We start from the raw sequence: 19332 nt of genomic DNA on the forward strand, positions 1-19332 counted from the left end.
AAGCCCCGCTATGGGAAATTTCTATAGCTAAGAGCCATTTTGGGCGGGAACCCTCCCGTCTCCACTGTGCATGTGTAGGAGTGTTCCCGCCCAGATTCCCCAGTTCTTCTGAAACCCAAAAGCCTCGTCTGAGGAATACCAACACCTACAGGTGCATCTGAAAAAATTACTATAAGTAAACATTAATAATAATAATAATAATAATAGATAGATAGATAGATAGATAGACAGACAGACAGACACCAAGAGGGGAGTATGGTGGGCGGGTTGTGTGACTGCACAGTTGACCACTCGAAGAACCACAGTTACAGGTAAGCAACCTGTCCTTCTTCTTCGTGGTCTCTGTACATCACACATATGGGCGATTAGCAAGCTTTACTCACCGGAGGAGGGTTGGTGTCCTTATGTGACGATAGACGACAGCACTGCTCTGCCAAAGGAGCAGTCGGATTTGGACCTGACATCAAGTTTGTAGTGTGACACAAATGTCGTTGGTCGAGCCCATGTTGCTGCCCTGCATATCTCAGGCACTGATACTCCACAATGAAAAGCTGATGAAGTGGCTACAGCCCTTGTGGCGTGCCCCCTGATTGACGTTGGAGGTTCCAACTTCTGCAGTTGATAGGCCAAGGTAATGCATTGCACCAGCCAAGAAGAAAGTCTCTGAGATGACACTGCCAGGCCCTTGTTATGCTGTCCATGACACAGAAATAATCATTGCGATTGGCGTAAGGAAGCAGTGCAATCCTGATAGAAGGCTAAAGCCCTTCTGACATCTAATGAGTGTAGTGTCTTTTCCAAAGGAGATGAGGGAGAAGGAAAAACTGCCGGTAGGACAATGTCTTAGTTAACATGAAAACTAGAAACAACCTTAGGTAAAAATTGAATATATGGCCGAAGAACTACCTTATCCAGGTGGAAGACTAGGTAAGATTCGTCTATTCTTAATGCACATAGTTCACAGGCATGCCTTGCAGATGTAACTGCCACCAGAAAAACTACTTTTAGGGTAAGAAATCATAAGTCAGTAGTTCCTACTGGCTCGAAAGGCCATGCTGAGAGTGCATGCAGAACCACAGATAAACTCCATGTCGGCGAAAAGTTCCTTACTGGAGGATTTTTAAGTTTAATAAACCCTTCAAAAAAACATTTAACAGTAGGGTGTGAAAAAAACCTAAACCCCTCAATGCAGTTATGAAAATGAGAAATAGCTGCTAAATACACTTTTAATGAGGAAACTTTAAGTCCTTTGTCCATTAAAACTAACAGGAACGACAGGACTTGATCAACCGAGCAGTTTGAGGGTAAGAACCCTTGTTGAGTAGCAAAGTCAGTAAAGGTAGCCCATTTCTTATTATAACTCCTTTGCGTTGACGGTTTGAGGGCTGCATCTAAAACTGCCTGGATTTTGATTGCCCAGTCCTCCTTCACTACTGGGGGCTCAGCCTCCACACTGTCATATGTAATGTGTCGAGGTCTGGATGGTATATCTGGCCCTGACCTTGGAACAGTAGGTCTCATCTCGTTGGGAGCCGGATGAAAAGACCCTGTGACCTGTTTAGTAGGGTTGCAAACCAATTCTGTCTGGTCCACCAGGGGGTCAAGATTATGCTATTCGCCTTGTCGTGAATAATCTTGGCAAGTGTCCTCGTTATAAGGGGAAACAGAGGGAATAGATACAAGAAGTGACTGTTCTAGTCCTGGAGAAATGCATCTCCTAGGGAACCTTGTCCAACTCCTGCTCTGCTGCAGAATTGATGACAGACTGTGTTGTTCCTTGTTGCGAACAGATCTAGCTCCAGTTTCCCCCAGAGATGAAAAACTTCTTTGATGACTACAGGATGGATCCTCCACTCGTGTACTATTAATGACTCTCTGCTGAGAGTGTCTGCCAGTACGTTGGATAGCCCCGCTATGTGGACGGCAGTGAGGGAGATTCGACATCGAACGCACCATTCCCAGATGTGTATGGTAAGTCTGGTCAAGGGTAAAGATTTTGTTCCTCCTTGCTTGTTGATATAGAACACGACCGTCGTGTTGTCTGATGTTCCTTGCACGTGGTGGCTGCGGATGTCGAAAGCTCTGAGAGCCTTTTGGACTGCAAGCAGTTCGAGATAGTTGATGTGCGCATTTTTCTCTCTGGTTGACCACAGGCCCTGCACCTTTAATGCGTCGAGATGAGCTCCCCATCCTGTGCAAGATGTTTCCGTCGTGATTAATTTTGATGGCCTTGACAGGTTGAATGGTACGCCTCGTAAAAGGTTGTGACGATTCGTCCACCATTTCAAGGATCTGGCTACTCTCGGTGGCAAAGAGAGGGAACTGGCATTCCTTAGTGGGTTGAACATCTTGTTGAACCTTAACTGTAAGCATCTCATCTTGAGCCTCGCAATGGGGACAACCATGGTAGTCGATGCTATCAGCCCCAACAGTCTCTGTATAGTGTGAGCAATAGTTCTCTGTTGCTTCATGAAGACGTCCGCTATGTTCTCGATGGTGAGAGCTCTGTCAACTGGCAGATAGGCTTTGGTGGTGTTTGAGTCCAAAATTGCACCTATAAACTTTATAGTTCTGGTTGGATGAGATTTGATTTTCCTCTGTTTATTATTAGCCCCAGATCCACCATTAAATTCTGCACGTAGCATAAGTGCTGCTGTAGGGTGATCCTTGAGTCTGCGACTATGAGCCAGTCGTCGTTGTAGGGGTGTATTTGTATCCCTCGGCTTCTCAGGTGAGCGCAGACCACCACGATACATTTGGTAAACACCCTGGGTACTGTTGCGAGTCCAAATGGCAGTACGCGGAATTGGAAAGGTCAATGGCCTATGGCGAAGCGTAGGTATTGCTGGATGTGGTGGTGAATAGCTACGTGGAAGTAAGCATCCTTGAGATCTATAGAGGCGAACCAGGAGTTCCTTGTGAGTAGTGGGAGAATTGTAGGAAGGGAAACCATACAGAACCTCCTTGATGTAATGAAGGTGTTTATGTCTCGTAGGTCTAATATCGGGCAGACGCCTCCATCGGTCTTTGGAATGGTGAAATAGCGGGAATAGAATCCCCTTGTAATTTGTCCTTTGGGTACTGGTATTATCGCTCCCTTTTTTAAAAGTGAGTGGACCTCCTGCTGAAGTGGCGCTGATGGTGCAGTCGTTCTCAGGACTCCCAAGGGTGGTAAAGAATCGAACTCTATCTTGTAGCCTCTTTCGATGATGGAGAGTACCCATTTATCTGAGGTGAGTCGATTCCATGCCTCCCTCGACGTCGAGAGACGATCGCCAAAGGGGGTGCCCACAAGGGGAGTTAAAGGTGTCGATTCTGTGTGTAGTCTGGTTTACGACGTTGAAATCTGTGTTTTGATGTTGGAAACTGCTTCTTCCCTTGTTGAGGTAGAGAAGGTTGCTTAAACGATGGTCTGTCTGTCTGGTATCTTGCCGCGTTAAATCCCAGCTGCCTGTACCATCTTTTGAGTTTAAAGTGCTGTTGAGTAGAAACTAATCCCATCTTCCTTGCCGTAATTCTGGCCTTTTGAACAGTGCCCATAGCCTGATCAGTCGTAGAATTGAAAAGGCCTGTGCCATCAAAGGGAAAGCTCTCAATTCGAGTTTTGGCTTCCTGCGATAGTCCTGTTGACCTCAGCCATGCTTCTAAGAGCTTCTAAGAGCTACTACCCTGCAATCAGCTTGGTGTCTTGCAGTAGTTATCTCTGCTGACGTGCCATTTTAGCCGCTTCAGAGTGGAAAACTCTTGCCAAATCCCTGTGATCATCTCCCAAATTATCACACACCAACATAATTTTGTCCCATAAAAATAATTGGTATCTAGCCATTGTGGCTTGATAATTGGACACCTTCAGGCTTAGTGATGCTGTTGAGTAGAACCTGCGGCCCATTAGGTCCAGACGTCGGCCCTCCTTTCTCTATATCAACTGTTGACGGACCACACAGAATGGACCAAGTCGGGTGAGCATTGATGGTCTGATCTGCGATCAAAAGGAATAGGTGATCTACGATAATCCTGTCTACCCTCTGCAGGAGCATGTAAGTCCCTTATTGGGGTTGAGAATCTGCTTGACCCGAATTCTGTTGGTTCATTCGTTGAAGGGATGTACTATCTCTTATTTCACCCTCCGACAATGAAGCGGTATGTATTGGCTCGACCATCGATGTCACTGGGACAATTATCGAAGCCATTTGAACTGTTGATGGTCGAACAGGGGTGGACGGCGTCACTTTAGTCGATGTCGATGTCTTGGTCTTGTGGCCATGCTTATGGGTCGCTTTTGTCTTCTTTTTCTTTGAGAGTTCTGTGGACTTAGGAGTCCTTGCCTTCTTTGATAGCTTTTTTGCTACTGAGGCAGTTAAGGAGCGCCCCGGTGTTACGGGGGGGTCCTGGCGGGGTCTGTCTACTCGACTAGATGAAGGCACGAAAGGAGCTGGAGGCACTGATGACTCTTGTTCAGTAGCCATGGTCGGTTTATCTACCACCGCGAGTGCTCTCTCCCACAGCTCGGCCTGCAGTTTGTCAGCCCTATGCCTCCTTTCCTTGTCTGTTTCGAGAAGGCTTGGCAGTGAGGGCAAGCGTCAACTTTATGTCCTTCTCCAAGGCAAATGATGCAGAAGTTGTGGCCGTCCGAAGGTGGTAGCTTTGTCCCACAGCGGGCACACTTTTTGAATGGGGCCTTGGGGCCCATGTGGTCCAAGATAGAGTTAAAGAAAGGAGCAGAATAATGAGGTAAATTATTATTATTTTTAATATTTTAGGAAGGAAAGCTGAAGAGGAAAGTTAAAGGGGAAGAAAACCAAGAAAAAATCAGGTAAGTCTTAGCTATTTTGTTGTTTTTAAAACAGAGAAGGTTCCTGACGAGGCAGTCATGAAGATGGTCAAAGAAGAACTGGGGAATCTGGGCAGGAACCCTCCTGCACATGTGCAGTGGAGACGGGAGGGTTCCTGCCCAAAATGGCTCTTAGCTATAGAAATTTCCCGAAGCGGGGCTTCGCGCAGACGCAGAGCCCATTTGTGTGAGGCACAGAGACCACGAAGAAGAACAAATTTCTACCAGTTGTAATTAAAATACTTATATGCAATCATATTCTGCCAGGGTAACACCAAATAAGTAGGTTGCCAGAACTCCATTTTCAAGATGGTGGCTGGATGGCCATTATGAATGTAACTATTTATACTGCTACTCTTCCACCCCACTTGTCCATATCTCTTCTGCTCCCAATATAGTCTAAGTTTCTCTTTTTATGCTCTATGAGCTTTGCATTATGGTCATACGTAATAAGGTTTCCTATACCTAGAATGGACTCCTTCTCCTATGACCACACCCCCAATGATGGTACTGACCAAGAATAGAGAACTCCTTCACAATATGTATACATTAGTACAATATAGACACTATATTGTCAGTGTGGTGGTTAGAGTGTTGGTCTGCAACTTGGGTGATCTGGGTTCTAGTGCCCACTCAGCCAGGAAGCTCACTGGGTGACTTTGGACCAGCCACTGACTCTCGGCCTAACCTACCTGACAGGGCTGTTGCAGGGTGAAAAGGGAGAAAATCTTTTTCCTCACAAGAGGAAAAAAGACAAGATATAAATGTAATAAATACATGCTATTTATATACTGTAGAGTCTTTGTATTTGTGTGGCCAAGCAAGATGTTACACAGTTCTCTTGTTTTTCCCCCTTAATTTTAAAGTAGCTGGGGAACTGGGGTACAATTTGGATCAGTCCTGCAGTACTGGGAGAGGGGTAGTTAACGTTTAACTTGCGTCATTTCCCTGGTTTAAATAACATACTTCTTTAAGCTGCAATTTGTCCCGAGGGGAGAAACATTAATTTCCAAAGAAAATAGATTTAAACTGGAAAAATGGCACAGGGAAAGAGTTAACCGTTCCCCACTCCCCTGGCACCCAGTGATCTGACAGTTCTTTGGTCCTCAGTTCTAATAACTGTGGTTGATCCATGAAAAACAATTCATTTCATATTACATGTACATTCAGAAACCCATGCATTCCTAACATTTTCCATTAACATGCGTCCCCATTTGTAAAGATTCAATTTCAGAAATTTAAATGCAGGACATCAACCTCTACTTTATGGCCAAGCTTAAGGTTAAAAATTAACCACATGTAACTTCGCCTTTAAAATCTATTTCTGGCATTGGTTCTAGCATTTAAATATACCATATCGCTCATGAATGGGACATAGTTCACCAGGAACACTAACTGGAAAATCTGCACCAGTTATAAAAGTAAATGAATACTGAAAAGTAAGCTATGTTTTGTGATATGTACTCAAGTCCCACTTTAACAAAACCTGTTTCACCCGGCTTAGGCTGGAACTTACAAGAAATGTTTACTTCTCTTTTGTTCACATGCCGTAGCAACTCTACCCAGTAAGATCTACCTAGGAACGAATGTCTTTTTGAAACATACTTGCATATTTTAGATTTGTTAATTCTGCATAATGGAGACCCATGCATCTTAAATTTAACAAGGCACTCTGCCAAACTATGTACTTTGTACGTATGGTAGCATATTTATACACAGTGGGGTATGCCTTTAGCAACAAATCCATCTTCTGTAATGTCTGCACAGAGAGAATGTACCAGAGCATTAACTTATGTCTACATTAGTGTTGCGTTATTACTTCAGTTTGACACTTTTTGCTTTGGCACTAATCACTAATCTCCATACTTTTCTCATACATAGATGCTGCATCCTCTTAAAATTGCAGCCACAGATTTGATTAAAAAAATTAACACTCAATAGGCTATGAACTATACGCAAACTATATCTGATGCAGCATGCAATACAAAAGGGGGTGAGGAAAGAGAAAAGGAGGTGAGAAGAACAGGGACTGAAGCATGCCAGCATTGAACATGGTGACAAACATTTCACCCAGCCACCACACCCACCACCCTCAAAAAAACCCACCAAAATTAGCTAGGTATCTACAATGAATCGTGGAATTATGCAAAATAATTTAAAGTTATCTTCAAAATGAAAAAAGGCAGTTTATTTGCTCGAACTAATCACAGAGAGGAATCAAAGAATAGAAGTACTAATAAGGAACAATAATAAGAAATGGGATCAGTTGCTGAACGCTCCAACCACAGCCATATTTTCAGTGATAGAATGTGCAAATCCAAGCTGGTGCAGACTTACCCCTAATGCCAATGTAAGTAATAACTGTTTTAAGGTAGAAGGGAAAATAGATGTCCACTATTGATAGCTGGTAATGGGGACAGGAAGGGTAGACAGAGCGTGGAGAAGGTAAAAACTGATCTGTACTGAACAGAAATAGGATACTCCATGGAAAATAACATTGAAGAATAAGATATGTAGACTGGCAGTTGTTTCTCATTTACCAAGTCATTTATCAATAATAAACAAAATATCCCAGAGACTGTGCATTACAGTGGTCACAGACTGCACTGTGCCTGCAATCCTGTAATCTTAAAATAAGCCATTTTAGTCCTTAAAACATTCAAAACTAAGCATTAAAGTGATCCAATGGACCAGTCTCATATATGTAAGTTTATCCTGGCTGTTACCTTGACTTCTCTCTAGGGAGTGAAGGAGGTATGGGAGAATGATCTGGGTAATTATTCTGCTTGATCCTCTATTTGGAGAAAGAAGCCAATGAAAACAGTTTCATTAGAGAAACCTCCATAAAACTGATCTGGTGGTATGTTAAACCATCAGAATGGCCCACATCACAGAAGCACATTCCAATGAATTCTGGAGAGGATGCAAGGGCATAATTCATATTTTGTCATGTGGTGGACAAATAGACATTTTTTTGAAATTAGTGCTGAAATAATGCCAGATACAAATCAAACCATTACTTTCAATCCAGAGGTAGCTAAATACAAGGAACTGCTCCATAAAGGGGGGGGGGTCACAGTCAAACATTGGAAAACACTGAAACTTCATCAATTGATTCTTGACTCTTTGAACACTGCACTAGCTGAAAAAACTCAACACGTAATGCAAGACTCAGACACTTCCAGCACAACCGGACATAACTTTATTCATTTTGCAAGAAACAACAGTGGTTCTAGAAAGCAAGCCCCACCATCTCACAATGAAATGTGGAACAACCTATTTGGATAAGTAACCTGCATGCTAGAGACGCTATTGTTTGTGGAACTTCAGTTCATTCAAATAACCATGTATTCTGCATAAAGCGACCATCCACTTATGAACATGAATAATGGGACTTTTTATACTAGAGCTGTTTACAATGTACATCAGCATGAAGGTTTAGAGATTTTGTATGATATAAATCTTGACTAAACTGGTCATACAACTGGTTATACTTCAAATGTCACCACATTTTGCCATCCTTTTTGAGTCTGATTTGAATTAAAATGCAAGTCACAATTAATCAAAACAGGGGAAAAATCTTCTAAACCCCTCCTTAAGCCCACAGCAGAGAAAGAAGAGGCAAAGGAAACACACAAGGTTCACCTAACCTTGTTCTCATAACACTGAACTACGGTTTAGCACAGTCTTCTCTAGCCTTGGTTCCTCCAGATGTTTTGGCCTAGAACTTCCTTCTGTCCCTGCTAGTAAGGTCAACAGTCAGATATAATAGGAGTTGTAGTCCAAAACATCTGGAGGAACCCAGGTTGAGGTAGGTTGATTTAGTGTAGAGATGGAAGGTCAATCTATTTCCTGCCCGTGTCAGTTTCATATACATTCATTCACAAGTCCATTCCATCTTGTTTACTACCATTTTTAAAGAAATGCACAAACACCTGTGTTTAAATACAAAAACATTTCTCTAAAATAGAGTTGGGTGGAAGGTAGATTGAGATCTATTGGCAGATCTCTGAGTGATTTGCAGTAGAATGGCAAGGGCTTCTGAGTTCTATTAGGTCAACAACACTTTTTTTTTAAAAAAAAAATGCTATGGTTGGCCTTGGGCTATACAGATATATCTTGGCCTCAGTGTTCCCCACATGTAATGTATTCATTGATTGCCTTTGGCCAGATCTTTGTACAGCTCTACTGGACACTTTGAGGGGTTTTTTGTGTTAGAATATTTGAACTATAGTTACTCAGAGGTAGATTTGTATATACAGTGTATGGATCATACACTGGTCCCACCCTTAAAGGCTGCCTAGAATAAATTTAGATAGATCATGGTGCACAGTAAGTAACTGATTCTATTGCCTCGTCCCTGACTCTGATTAGTAGACCTGTGTTCCAGTAAAAAACATAATAGATCCCACAAGTCCAACACCCCCATCCCTGCAAATACACATTTTGCCCATATTTTACCCAATAATATTTTGCATGTTTTTGAGCTAAGAGCTGCGTCACAAAATCTGAAATAGTATGAAGTCCAAAAGATAATTATATTCTGATTTGTGTATTAGTCCAGGAATTGTGATTTAGGTTTGCCTCAAAATGCAGACTAAATGAAATTCTCCATCCCTAGTTTAGCATTACATGTAAATCAGCTCAGAGTTCACATTTTGCATCTTCTCTCATGTTCGATTTACTGCTGCTTTAAAACGGAAAGTGACAAAAATGCAATTATGAATCAGTGCAAGTCATCCTGCCTCACTCTGAAGTTTGTTGATGTACTGAATTGCAATCAATTTACACATTTTTGTTTGCTTTACTAAGAGTTAAGATTTCTAGAATTTCCTGTTCATCCATTTTAAACAACAATTTAATTTGCACCTAAGGTTGTATTTACTTTCAAATCCTCCCCACACTATAATCCTCTCTCACAATGAGTGGGAGAATAATTAACTGCAAGTACATGAGCTATATATTTTGTAGTATTAAAGGGAAGATTTGTCAGTATACTGGTGCAAGATTTGTAAATACATACACATTGGATTTCTGTAAAACCATTTTGTTTTGACATTGATATCCTAACTTTCGTAAAGGGAAATTAGACATAGGAAAGAGCTTACACCCAGAGCAGTTTTGGAATGCCCTCAGAGAACCAAGGAGAATATGAATACACAGTAGGTATTTTGCCTTTCAGCCACTGAAGGGTCCAGTAAGTTAAGAAATAGTGGCTTGCCCTGGAGGCTTCACATCAAAGCAGGGTTTTGTATCTTGGTTTTCTCATCAATCTCAACATGAGCCATCACACTGACAATTTTGCATCTCCATACTAAATATAAATTATGAACTTTTCTCTTGCTTAAACTGTTTTGACTCAGAATAAAGGGAAGAAACACAGGGGCTATGTGCTAAAACTTCCATATTAACCTTTTTAAGATAAATAATGGAATCTTGTAGCAACATGGAGACTAACAGGTTAGGACATGATGAAGTGGGTTCTTATCCACAAAATCTTATGCCAAAATTAATCTGTTACTGTGTATTAGAGCCCAGGTGTATTTAAACATATGAGATGCTTTGGAAAGCTGATTATGGGCTGGGAGAAGAAGTGTTCAGGAGAGATTTGCAGCAGGGAAATGGAGGGTGAGGAAAAGATAGATATTACTACATGCAGTTGTATGTATCACTAAGTTCACTCTTCACATTAACCATTTATGTTCCTGAAATTATTTGGTGATAAAGCTTCAACCTGTTCTAAATGCAAGTATACAACAATGCATCACTTGTACCTGACCCCTCTCCATTGCAGCCTCATGTGCATCTTTTTTTGAGGGTTAGAGGATTCTCAGGAAAGGTTTGGAATGTGAGACAGAGACTGCAGTGGAAGACGAATTCAAGGAAAATTGGGTAGAGACAGTTTGCATGAACGGGGGAAGTCAACACAACAGCTGTATGCAGAGTACCTACCTAAGAGTGCCGTTTTCTCCCTTGTCAAGGCTAGTAAACCGGCTGTACAGACGAGTAATCTGACTGTGAGAAACTGAAGAAAAGAAATTAGACTTAAATGGAGCAGCAATACTGACAACAACTAATCCACACCACAGAGTTAAGAGTCATCGCATTGCAATTTGGTGGTCAGAGCTTCAAATCCTTAACGGAAATAGCTTAAAAACATTAATGCCCTATAGGCTAAACATTTAACTATTCATACACTTGAGGTTATGCTTGCAAGTGATACACATCGGACAGGTACAGCAATCCAGTTTTGAAGAGATGCATATTTAGTCAATACTTAAGCTGGTTGGCCCCTGTGTGAACAGAGTGCTGGACTAGATGGACTCTTGGTCTGATCCAGCATCAGGGCACTTCTTATGTTATTTACAAAACTTCTAGTTCCCATGATTTCTTAGAAATACATGATTTCATAAGCACATCACTCACTCTTATCATCTAAAGTGGTACAGCCCTAAACGTTGTAAACTTTCCTCATCCCTTCAATATCCTTTCTGAAGTGTGATGTACACCGTATTTCAAGTGTACGGATTTGCCTTTTGCACAGCAGCTGCCCTCTTGGTTGATGTTTTCATTGAACTATCCACTACAACTATTATATGCAGTGGATTTAGCTTGCCTCAGCTTTTGGATAATCTATCTTCCTTTCCAGCACAAAGTCCTTTAAATAACTCAGCTGACAAACCTGAGCATAAAGCTCCATTAAAACAATTCCAAATTATTTTAAGGCGCTCAAAACTGAGAGAGGAACAGTCTTATTAGCCCCAAGGAACACATAACAACCTTAAAAAAAAGATCAGTACTAGCCCAGTGCAATCATAATAACAAATGCTCATATACTTCTCTGATCTATGGCGTTAGTATCTGAGACTAGTTTTTACCTTACGAGAATTTCCGATGCTACGTTCATGTGAAGAAAATTTCTTTTCCCCTACCTCCATCTGGGGCAAATAGACAAGCCTTACAGATGCACATGGTCATTAGCTATGGCACTCTCTCTGAAATTGTTTTTAGTTTTGAAGGGTAGAGTTCCCTTTCTGAGTCAATTTGCATCCTTTTCCTGCAAACTGGAGTTTTTGAAAAAGGTTGTGACCAAAACTTTCCTCAAGGAAAGAATCCAAAGTCAAGAATCTAAAATTACAAAATTAGGCTTGTCTTGATCTATTGGTATTAACTAGGCAAAACATCAGAGAAAGACTGGAAGCAGAAATTCTTAGCAGAAGATTAATCATTGAAATATTTAATCTCAGCATTTATGATGGCTGTTCCTCAAACACAAACATATAATTCATATTTCACAGTCCAAGGACTATTTCCCAAAGGAAGAATTGAAAGAACCATTTTAAAATACCTAAGCTGTAACTGCTTATAGACTTGAAATATATGATTTTGTATTTAACTTCATTTGATAAACAAAGCCAACATTATTTTTAATCTGAATTATTTACAGTCATATATTAACTTTTCTGTACGAGTAGACTGACTCAAGGGTTTGAGACACCACAATACGTAATCCACATTGCACTAAATGACAAGTCAAACTTTCTGGCATGTAGCTGGGCTTGCAAAAACACTACTACAAAAATAGTGTGGTATTATAATTAGCATGTGCTTGACTGACAACTATTATGATCACCTGATCTGTTTCTTAAATAAGCCTTGAGACAACAGTGATGTGTTTGTTATTATCTGAATGGTGTACTTCAATAACAGTTATTACATTCCCATTTTTATATTTTTTTCTTTTGTTCATATTGGAAAAGGAATAAAAATAAAATATAAAAAAAGAAGAAACACTTGAGGATACTAGCTTATAACATACATGTGTAGCCTTGCAAAAACAAGAATTCCTTTGCAGCCTTCAGAAAGAATTATCTCAACTACAGCATGGACTTAATCTCAAAAATATATTGGTATTATTCTCATATCAAATTCATTTAGTGTTGGATTTGAAAACAGCAAAAGATTAGACAAACACAATTTTATGAAGCCCCTGCTTCATGAAATGTCACAGCAGGTACATGAAAGTGTTCCACACCAAGACACGTATCTGTAGCTGGTATTAGGCATATATATATGGTTAAGAGTGTATGACCCAACTAGCACCTCACACATAACTGGCCTTGAATAAAGCTGTAAACATGAACACATTGAATACCAATACAATGAACAATATGACATTCCTTAGAAATACAGGACTGCTGTAGCACCTGTGTAATTTCTGTTCCAACATGTTGCCAACTTTATTTCTATGATGGTTAATTCCACTACAGTTGCCAAAAAAAGCCTAGTTTCCTATTTAGCACAGTAGTTTCAGATTACTGTTCAGCTGATGTCTCCACTCTAATCTCCTGACCTATTTCTTAAATATTTAGGAATCCAGCCATTTACTGAACAGAGTTGTTGTAGAATGTGGAATTAATAATCCTCAAGAATGGCTTTCTACTTGTTGCCAGCAATTGGATTATTATTTTAGCTCATTTTATAAGCCTTCATATTTCAGCCTAATACACTAATATAAAGGAATGTGATGTCCATGTAATATTATTGCTAACATCAGAAATTTGCTGAACTGGGGACATAAATGCCATCCCTAACTAGAGAAGTAAAATTTCTGGAAATTTGGAACCCATGGGGGAAAAAACAAGGTTTTTTTTAGGGGACACACACACAAAAATTTAGAGATAAAATAAGCAATACTTATTTTTAGCACTCTTTGTTGCTTTATGACAGCTTTCCTCAACTTGGTGCTATCCAGATATTTCTGACTTCAGCTCTCTTCAGCGACAGGCAACATGGCCAATGGTCAGGAATGCTGGGCACTGAGGTCCAAAACATCTGGAGGCACCAGTTTAGAGAAGTCTGCTTTTGGAAGATAAAGCAGCCTTTATGTTTCTAAAGTTATATTATGTAAAACTTGGTTTGCTCATAAAGTTATCATTATGTTTAAAAACTTTTTTTAAAACTCAGTGAATTTGTAATTATTATCTGAATAAACTATACTTTTAAATTTAATATACCAAACCAAGTTATTCATAACATAGACTCCTATTTTATGTCTGACCAAAGTAAACTTCAGTAAATAGTCCCTGAAACATTTTAATCATCCTAGAAAGCCAGAAGAAGCATAAAGGACTAGAAGCAGAGGAAGACTGTGATACAGAATCTGTTCCTGCCTGTAATAAAATTTAGGGAAATTCCTAAAGTTGTTCTTGTTTGTGGGGTATTTAGGGATATCCGACGTGAAGGAAAAGCTATTGTGGTTTTATTTAGCTGGGACTCCACCTAGGAATAATAAACAACCATATTTAATTAAAGAACCTTTAAGCAATATCAACGTATTATTTAAAAATGACATTTTATTCATTTTTGTAAATAAATTCTGTTAATGAACATCTTAACTTTTTTTTTGTTCATCTTGAAAGGTTGTCTCTAGTGGTGGTGTCAATTCCATGCCTATGCCACAGGAAACAATTACTGTGTTTCTATTAGGTAAAGAGGTTTTACTGTAGTGGCAGCAGTTGAAAGGATTTATAGAGTCAGTGTGATGTAGTGGCTAGAGTTTTGGCCTGGGACTCAGAAGATCTGGATTCTAGTTCCCACTCGGCCATGCAAGATCACTGGGTAACTTTGGGCCAATCACAGACTCTCAGCCCAATCTACCTCACAGGGTTGTTGTTGTTGTGAGGATACAGTAAAGAGGAGGATTATGTACGCCGCCTTGGGTTCCTTTGAGGAAAAAGGACAGGATATAAATGTAATTAATAACTGAGGCAGCATTCCCTAGTGATGAGGTCTAATTGAGAACAGAGAGCTTCGGCTATGGGGCGGTATATAACTGTAATAAATCAAATCAAATTAAAAACTGTGGCAGTGAGTTATATGGACCGAAGCCTCAAAGTTGTTTTTTCAAAGGGAAACATAGGCAGGATAACCCACATGCTGTTCCATCACAAGTGGTGACAATGGCGAAATAGCCTACAATGTTTTCTCACATGTGGGTTTTAGATTAGAACCACATTAATTGACTGAATGGCAATAGTTGCAAAATGCTGCTCTACACCATGCATATTTTATACACTTCCACCATGTACCTGTTACTCACCTTCTTTCTAAACTAAATAGCCTCAAGTTTTTTGTGAACCACCCAGAGAACTTTGGCTATTGGGCAGTATAAAAATGTAATAAATAAATAAATGTTGTAACATTTTCTCATAGGGCAGTTGCTCCAGCCCCTTGACATTTCAGTGCCCTTTTCTGCACCTTTTCCAGCTCTACAATACCCTTTTTATTTATTTATTTTTATTTATTTATTTATTTATTTATTTATTACATTTCTATACCGCCCAATAGCCGGAGCTCTCTTTTAAGGTGTAGCCACCAGAATTTTACACAGTATTCCAAGTATGGTCACACCATGTATTTGTATAAAGGCATTATGGTATTGGTAGCTTTATTTTCAATCCCTTTTCAATTCCTAACATGGAATTTTCTTTTTCAAAGCACAGTGGGTCAAACATTTTCATTGAGCTATCCACCATGACCCAATACGTCTTTCCTGGGCAGTCGCCACCAACTGAAATCCAATCAATGTATATGTGAGTTCAGAATTTTTTGTCCGAATGTACATCAGTTTACATTTACTTACAGTAAACTGCCTTTGCCATTTTGTTACCCATGCACTCAGTTTTGAGAGATCCTTTTAGAGTTCTTCACATTCCTTTTGTTTTTATTGACCTGAATAATTTGGTATCATTTGCAAACTGGGCCACCTCAATGCTCACCCTAACTTCAAATCATCAATGAAGCAGTTAAACAACACTGGTTCCAATACAAATCCTTGGGGGACCCCACTTCTTACATCCCTCATAATGAGAGTTGCCCATTTATTCCTCCTCTATACTCCCTGTTCTTTAATCAATTACCAATCCTTAAGAGAAACTGTTCTCTTATTCCATTGCTAAATTTACTCAGAATCCTTTGGAGAAGGGCTTTGTCAAAAGCTTTTTGCAAGCCCAAGTACATGATGTCCGCTATGCTGCTATCAGTCAACCTCCTGTCTGCACTGACATACTATCCCTATGGTAACTACAGTAGTTGCTTACATCAAGTAATACCAGGAAACTATTAAGTGTATTTTTAGCTTCTTTCATTGCAGTTCAGCAATCGGAAAAAAGTAAAGCTAATCATGCAAGAAGCCAGTAGTCCAGAGATTACCACTAGCACTACCAGGAATTGCAGGTTGTTAACTTAAGAGAATGGTATGCCCTTCTTGAATTTTTGTGTGTCAAAGTTTTCTATTCTTTCAGGCAAAGCAGCCCCATAATATACACAAGGAACTCATCATCTGCAGATGATCTATTGTCACTGATAGCTATATATTACCTCCAGAATCGTGGGCAATATGCCTCTCAATACCAGTTGCTGGGGAACATGAGGAGGGGTGCTACTACACTCATGTTCTGCTTGTGGACTCCCCTTAGGAATCTAGTTTGGGCTCAGAGAGCTTCAGCTATTGTGCGGTATAAAAATGTAATAAATAAATAAATAATAGTTCGTCTCTGTAGGAACAGACTGCTGGAATAGAAGCAGGGCAGAACAAAAATCACTGGGCATCTGTAACTAGATTTTGATAATCTGACATATTTATCCTCTAGTGTAAGGCAGTGTTTCCCAATGGATACCATTCTCTTAGGAGATCCATGTTAGAGCCCCAGCTCAGCCCTGAATCCATCATTATTATTAATTATTATTTATTTATTTATATAGCACCATCAGTGTACATGGAGCTGTACAGAGTAAAACAATAAAATAGCAAAACCCTGCCGCATAGGCTTACATTCTAATAAAATCATAATAAAACAATAAGAAGGGGAAGAGAATGCACGAAACAGGCACAGGGTAGAGTATGAAGCCATGGGCAAGTTGCTATATGAGCCTCAGTTCCCCTGCTGTATAAAAAAACCCTACAGAAACCTGATTAACTTGCTCATCTTCAAAACATAAAGGCTACATTTCAGTCGGGTTTCAGGCCTAGTTTTGGCACGGAAACAGCCGTGGTCGCCCTGTATGATGACCAATGTCGGGAGGAAGACGGGGGAGTGTGACTCTGTTGATTCTCCTTTATCTCGCAGCGGCTTTGGATACCATTGACCATCGTATCCTTCTGGAACGTCTGGCTGAGTTGTGAGTAGGAGGCACTGCATTGCAGTGTTCCGCTCCTACTTGGCAGGCCTGCTCCAGAAGGTGGTGCTTGGGGAACATTGCTCGGCACCGTGGATTCTCCAGTATGGGGTTCTGCAGGGGTCAGTCTTGTCCCCCAAGCTGTTTAACATGTACATTAAACCGTTGGGTTCGGTCATCTGGAGTTTTGGAGTGCATAGTCATCAGTACACTGAGGACACACAGCTCTACTTCTCCTTTTCATCTTCATTAGGTAAGGCTGTGGATGTGCTGAACCGGTGCCTGGCTACAACAATGGACTGGATGAGGGCTAATAAACTGAAACTGAATCCAGACAAGACTGAGATGCTGCTAGTGGGTGATTCTTCTGGCTGGATGGTGGGTGTTCACCCTGTTCTGGATGGGGTTGCACTCCCCCTGAAGGAGCAGGTTCGTAGCTTGGGGGTTCTCCTAGAACCATCTCTGTCACTTGAGGCCCAGGTGGCTTCAGTAGCATGGAGTGCCTTCTATCAACTCCGTTTGGTGGCCCAGCTGCGCTATCTGGACAGGGATAACCTAGCTTCAGTCGTCTATGCTCTGGTAACCTCCAAATTAGATTACTGTAATGCCCTCTACGTGGGGCAGCCTTTGAAGATGGTTCGGAAGCTGCAGCTTGTGCAAAATGCAGTGGCCAGATTGATAACTGTAACCAGAAGGTTTAAACATTCTGGCCCACTTGCATTGGCTGCTTATACATTTCCGAGCCCAATTCAAGATGTTGGTTTTAACCTATAAAGCCTTACACGGCTTGGGACCACAATACCTGATGGAATGCCTCTCCCGACATGAACCTACCCATACACTGCGCTCAACATCTAAGGTCCTCCTCCAAGTGCCTACTCCGAGGGAAGCTCGGAGGACGGCAACAAGGGAGAGGGCCTTTTCAGTGGTGGCCCCCCAATTATGGAATGATCTCCCCGATGAGGCTCGCCTGGCGCCAACATTGTTATCTTTTCGGTGCCAGGTCAAGACTTTTCTCTTCTCCCAGGCATTTAACAGCATTTAACAACATATGCTAAGTTTGTTTGTTTTTAATGGACCCCAGAAATGTAAATGGATACTGTTGTTTTATACTGTTTTTATATTTTTGATGGTTCTAAATTTTGTATACTTTTTAATGTTCACTGTTTTTAACTTTTGTAAACCGCCCAGAGAACTTCAGCTATGGGGCGGTATATAAATTTAATAAATAAATACACCATGTATTATATTAAGAGTACACTAAATAAACAGAACTGTGCTACGAAACTCACACACACAGATACACACAACTAAGTAGGGGAAGCACCACAAACGGACAATACTGTTTGGTTAACTTGTCCTTTAAATGCTCCAGTCCATGTCAAGGAAGCATTGGTTAACTTGTCCTTTGAATGCTCCAGTCCATGTCAAAGAAGCATTTCATTATTTATTTATAAATAATGTACCATCAATGTGCAGAGTGCTTTACAGACGAGGAGACTGGTCCCTGTCCTAAAGAATTTATAATCTCAAATTCTACCCTGGGAGAAACAGAGCAAGTGGAGGCAGGAGTAAACAGGGAAATATAAGATTACTGTACTATCTAAACTGAGGAAGGGGTCAAGACACATCTTTATAATCTGGTTTTTTAAACTGTCATCATTTGAAAGGTTGTTTTTAAGGTTTTGCTATGGGCAGTATCCAACACATAATGGAGCTCCGCTGACCTGTGCAGATTCAGAAATGAGTGTTTTCAGTTACTTAAGTGCTTGCTTTATAAAGTGGTAAATTTCTGTTGTGCAAGCAGGAGGTACATTGGAATGGACAGGAGTACAGTGGCCCTGTTGGATGCTACCCTATGTCTTTGTAATTTTCAAATAAAATTGTAAACCACCTTGATTGCTTTTTCCAGAAAGGCAGTACAAAAAGATTTTTTTAAAATAGAATTATTCCATTTATATACACTTAGGTTGAAATACTTGTGAATTAAATACTTGTGAGTTAAGCTCTATTAAATGTGAGATGTACTTTTGAACAGGCATACATAGTGTTGCTCCATTAGTCTTGGTTACAGGCTTAGCTACAGTACAGCATACTATCAAAGGGGAAAGACTTATGGCTTCATGGAAAAGCAGGTTTTGAGGGGTTTAAGAAACTTTTTTTTTTAAGTTTCAGGATGTAATAACTAATAGTTTTGATACAGGTTGAAACATTTGCCTAACATTTGGCTTTATTTGAGGCAGAGCCTGTTCTAAAAGCTTACCTCTGGAACAAATGTAATATTAAGAGAATGCATGTGCATTCTTTTCCCTCTCTATTTC

The 19332-nt window shown here is 40.4% G+C and overlaps 1 protein-coding gene across 1 annotated transcript in view; it reads right to left on the bottom strand.

The window, feature by feature from the left end:
* Positions 1 to 19332, bottom strand: part of CHP1 (calcineurin like EF-hand protein 1) — a 31690-nt gene that overhangs the window by 11069 nt on the left and 1289 nt on the right. The window contains exon 2 of the mRNA XM_063117701.1: positions 10784 to 10856. Within this exon, the coding sequence (XP_062973771.1) occupies positions 10784 to 10856 (73 nt within the window). The remainder of the gene's footprint in view (positions 1 to 10783; positions 10857 to 19332) is intronic.

The sequence above is a fragment of the Elgaria multicarinata genome, chromosome 2, assembly GCF_023053635.1.
Source record: "Elgaria multicarinata webbii isolate HBS135686 ecotype San Diego chromosome 2, rElgMul1.1.pri, whole genome shotgun sequence".
Lineage (NCBI taxonomy): Eukaryota > Metazoa > Chordata > Lepidosauria > Squamata > Anguidae > Elgaria > Elgaria multicarinata.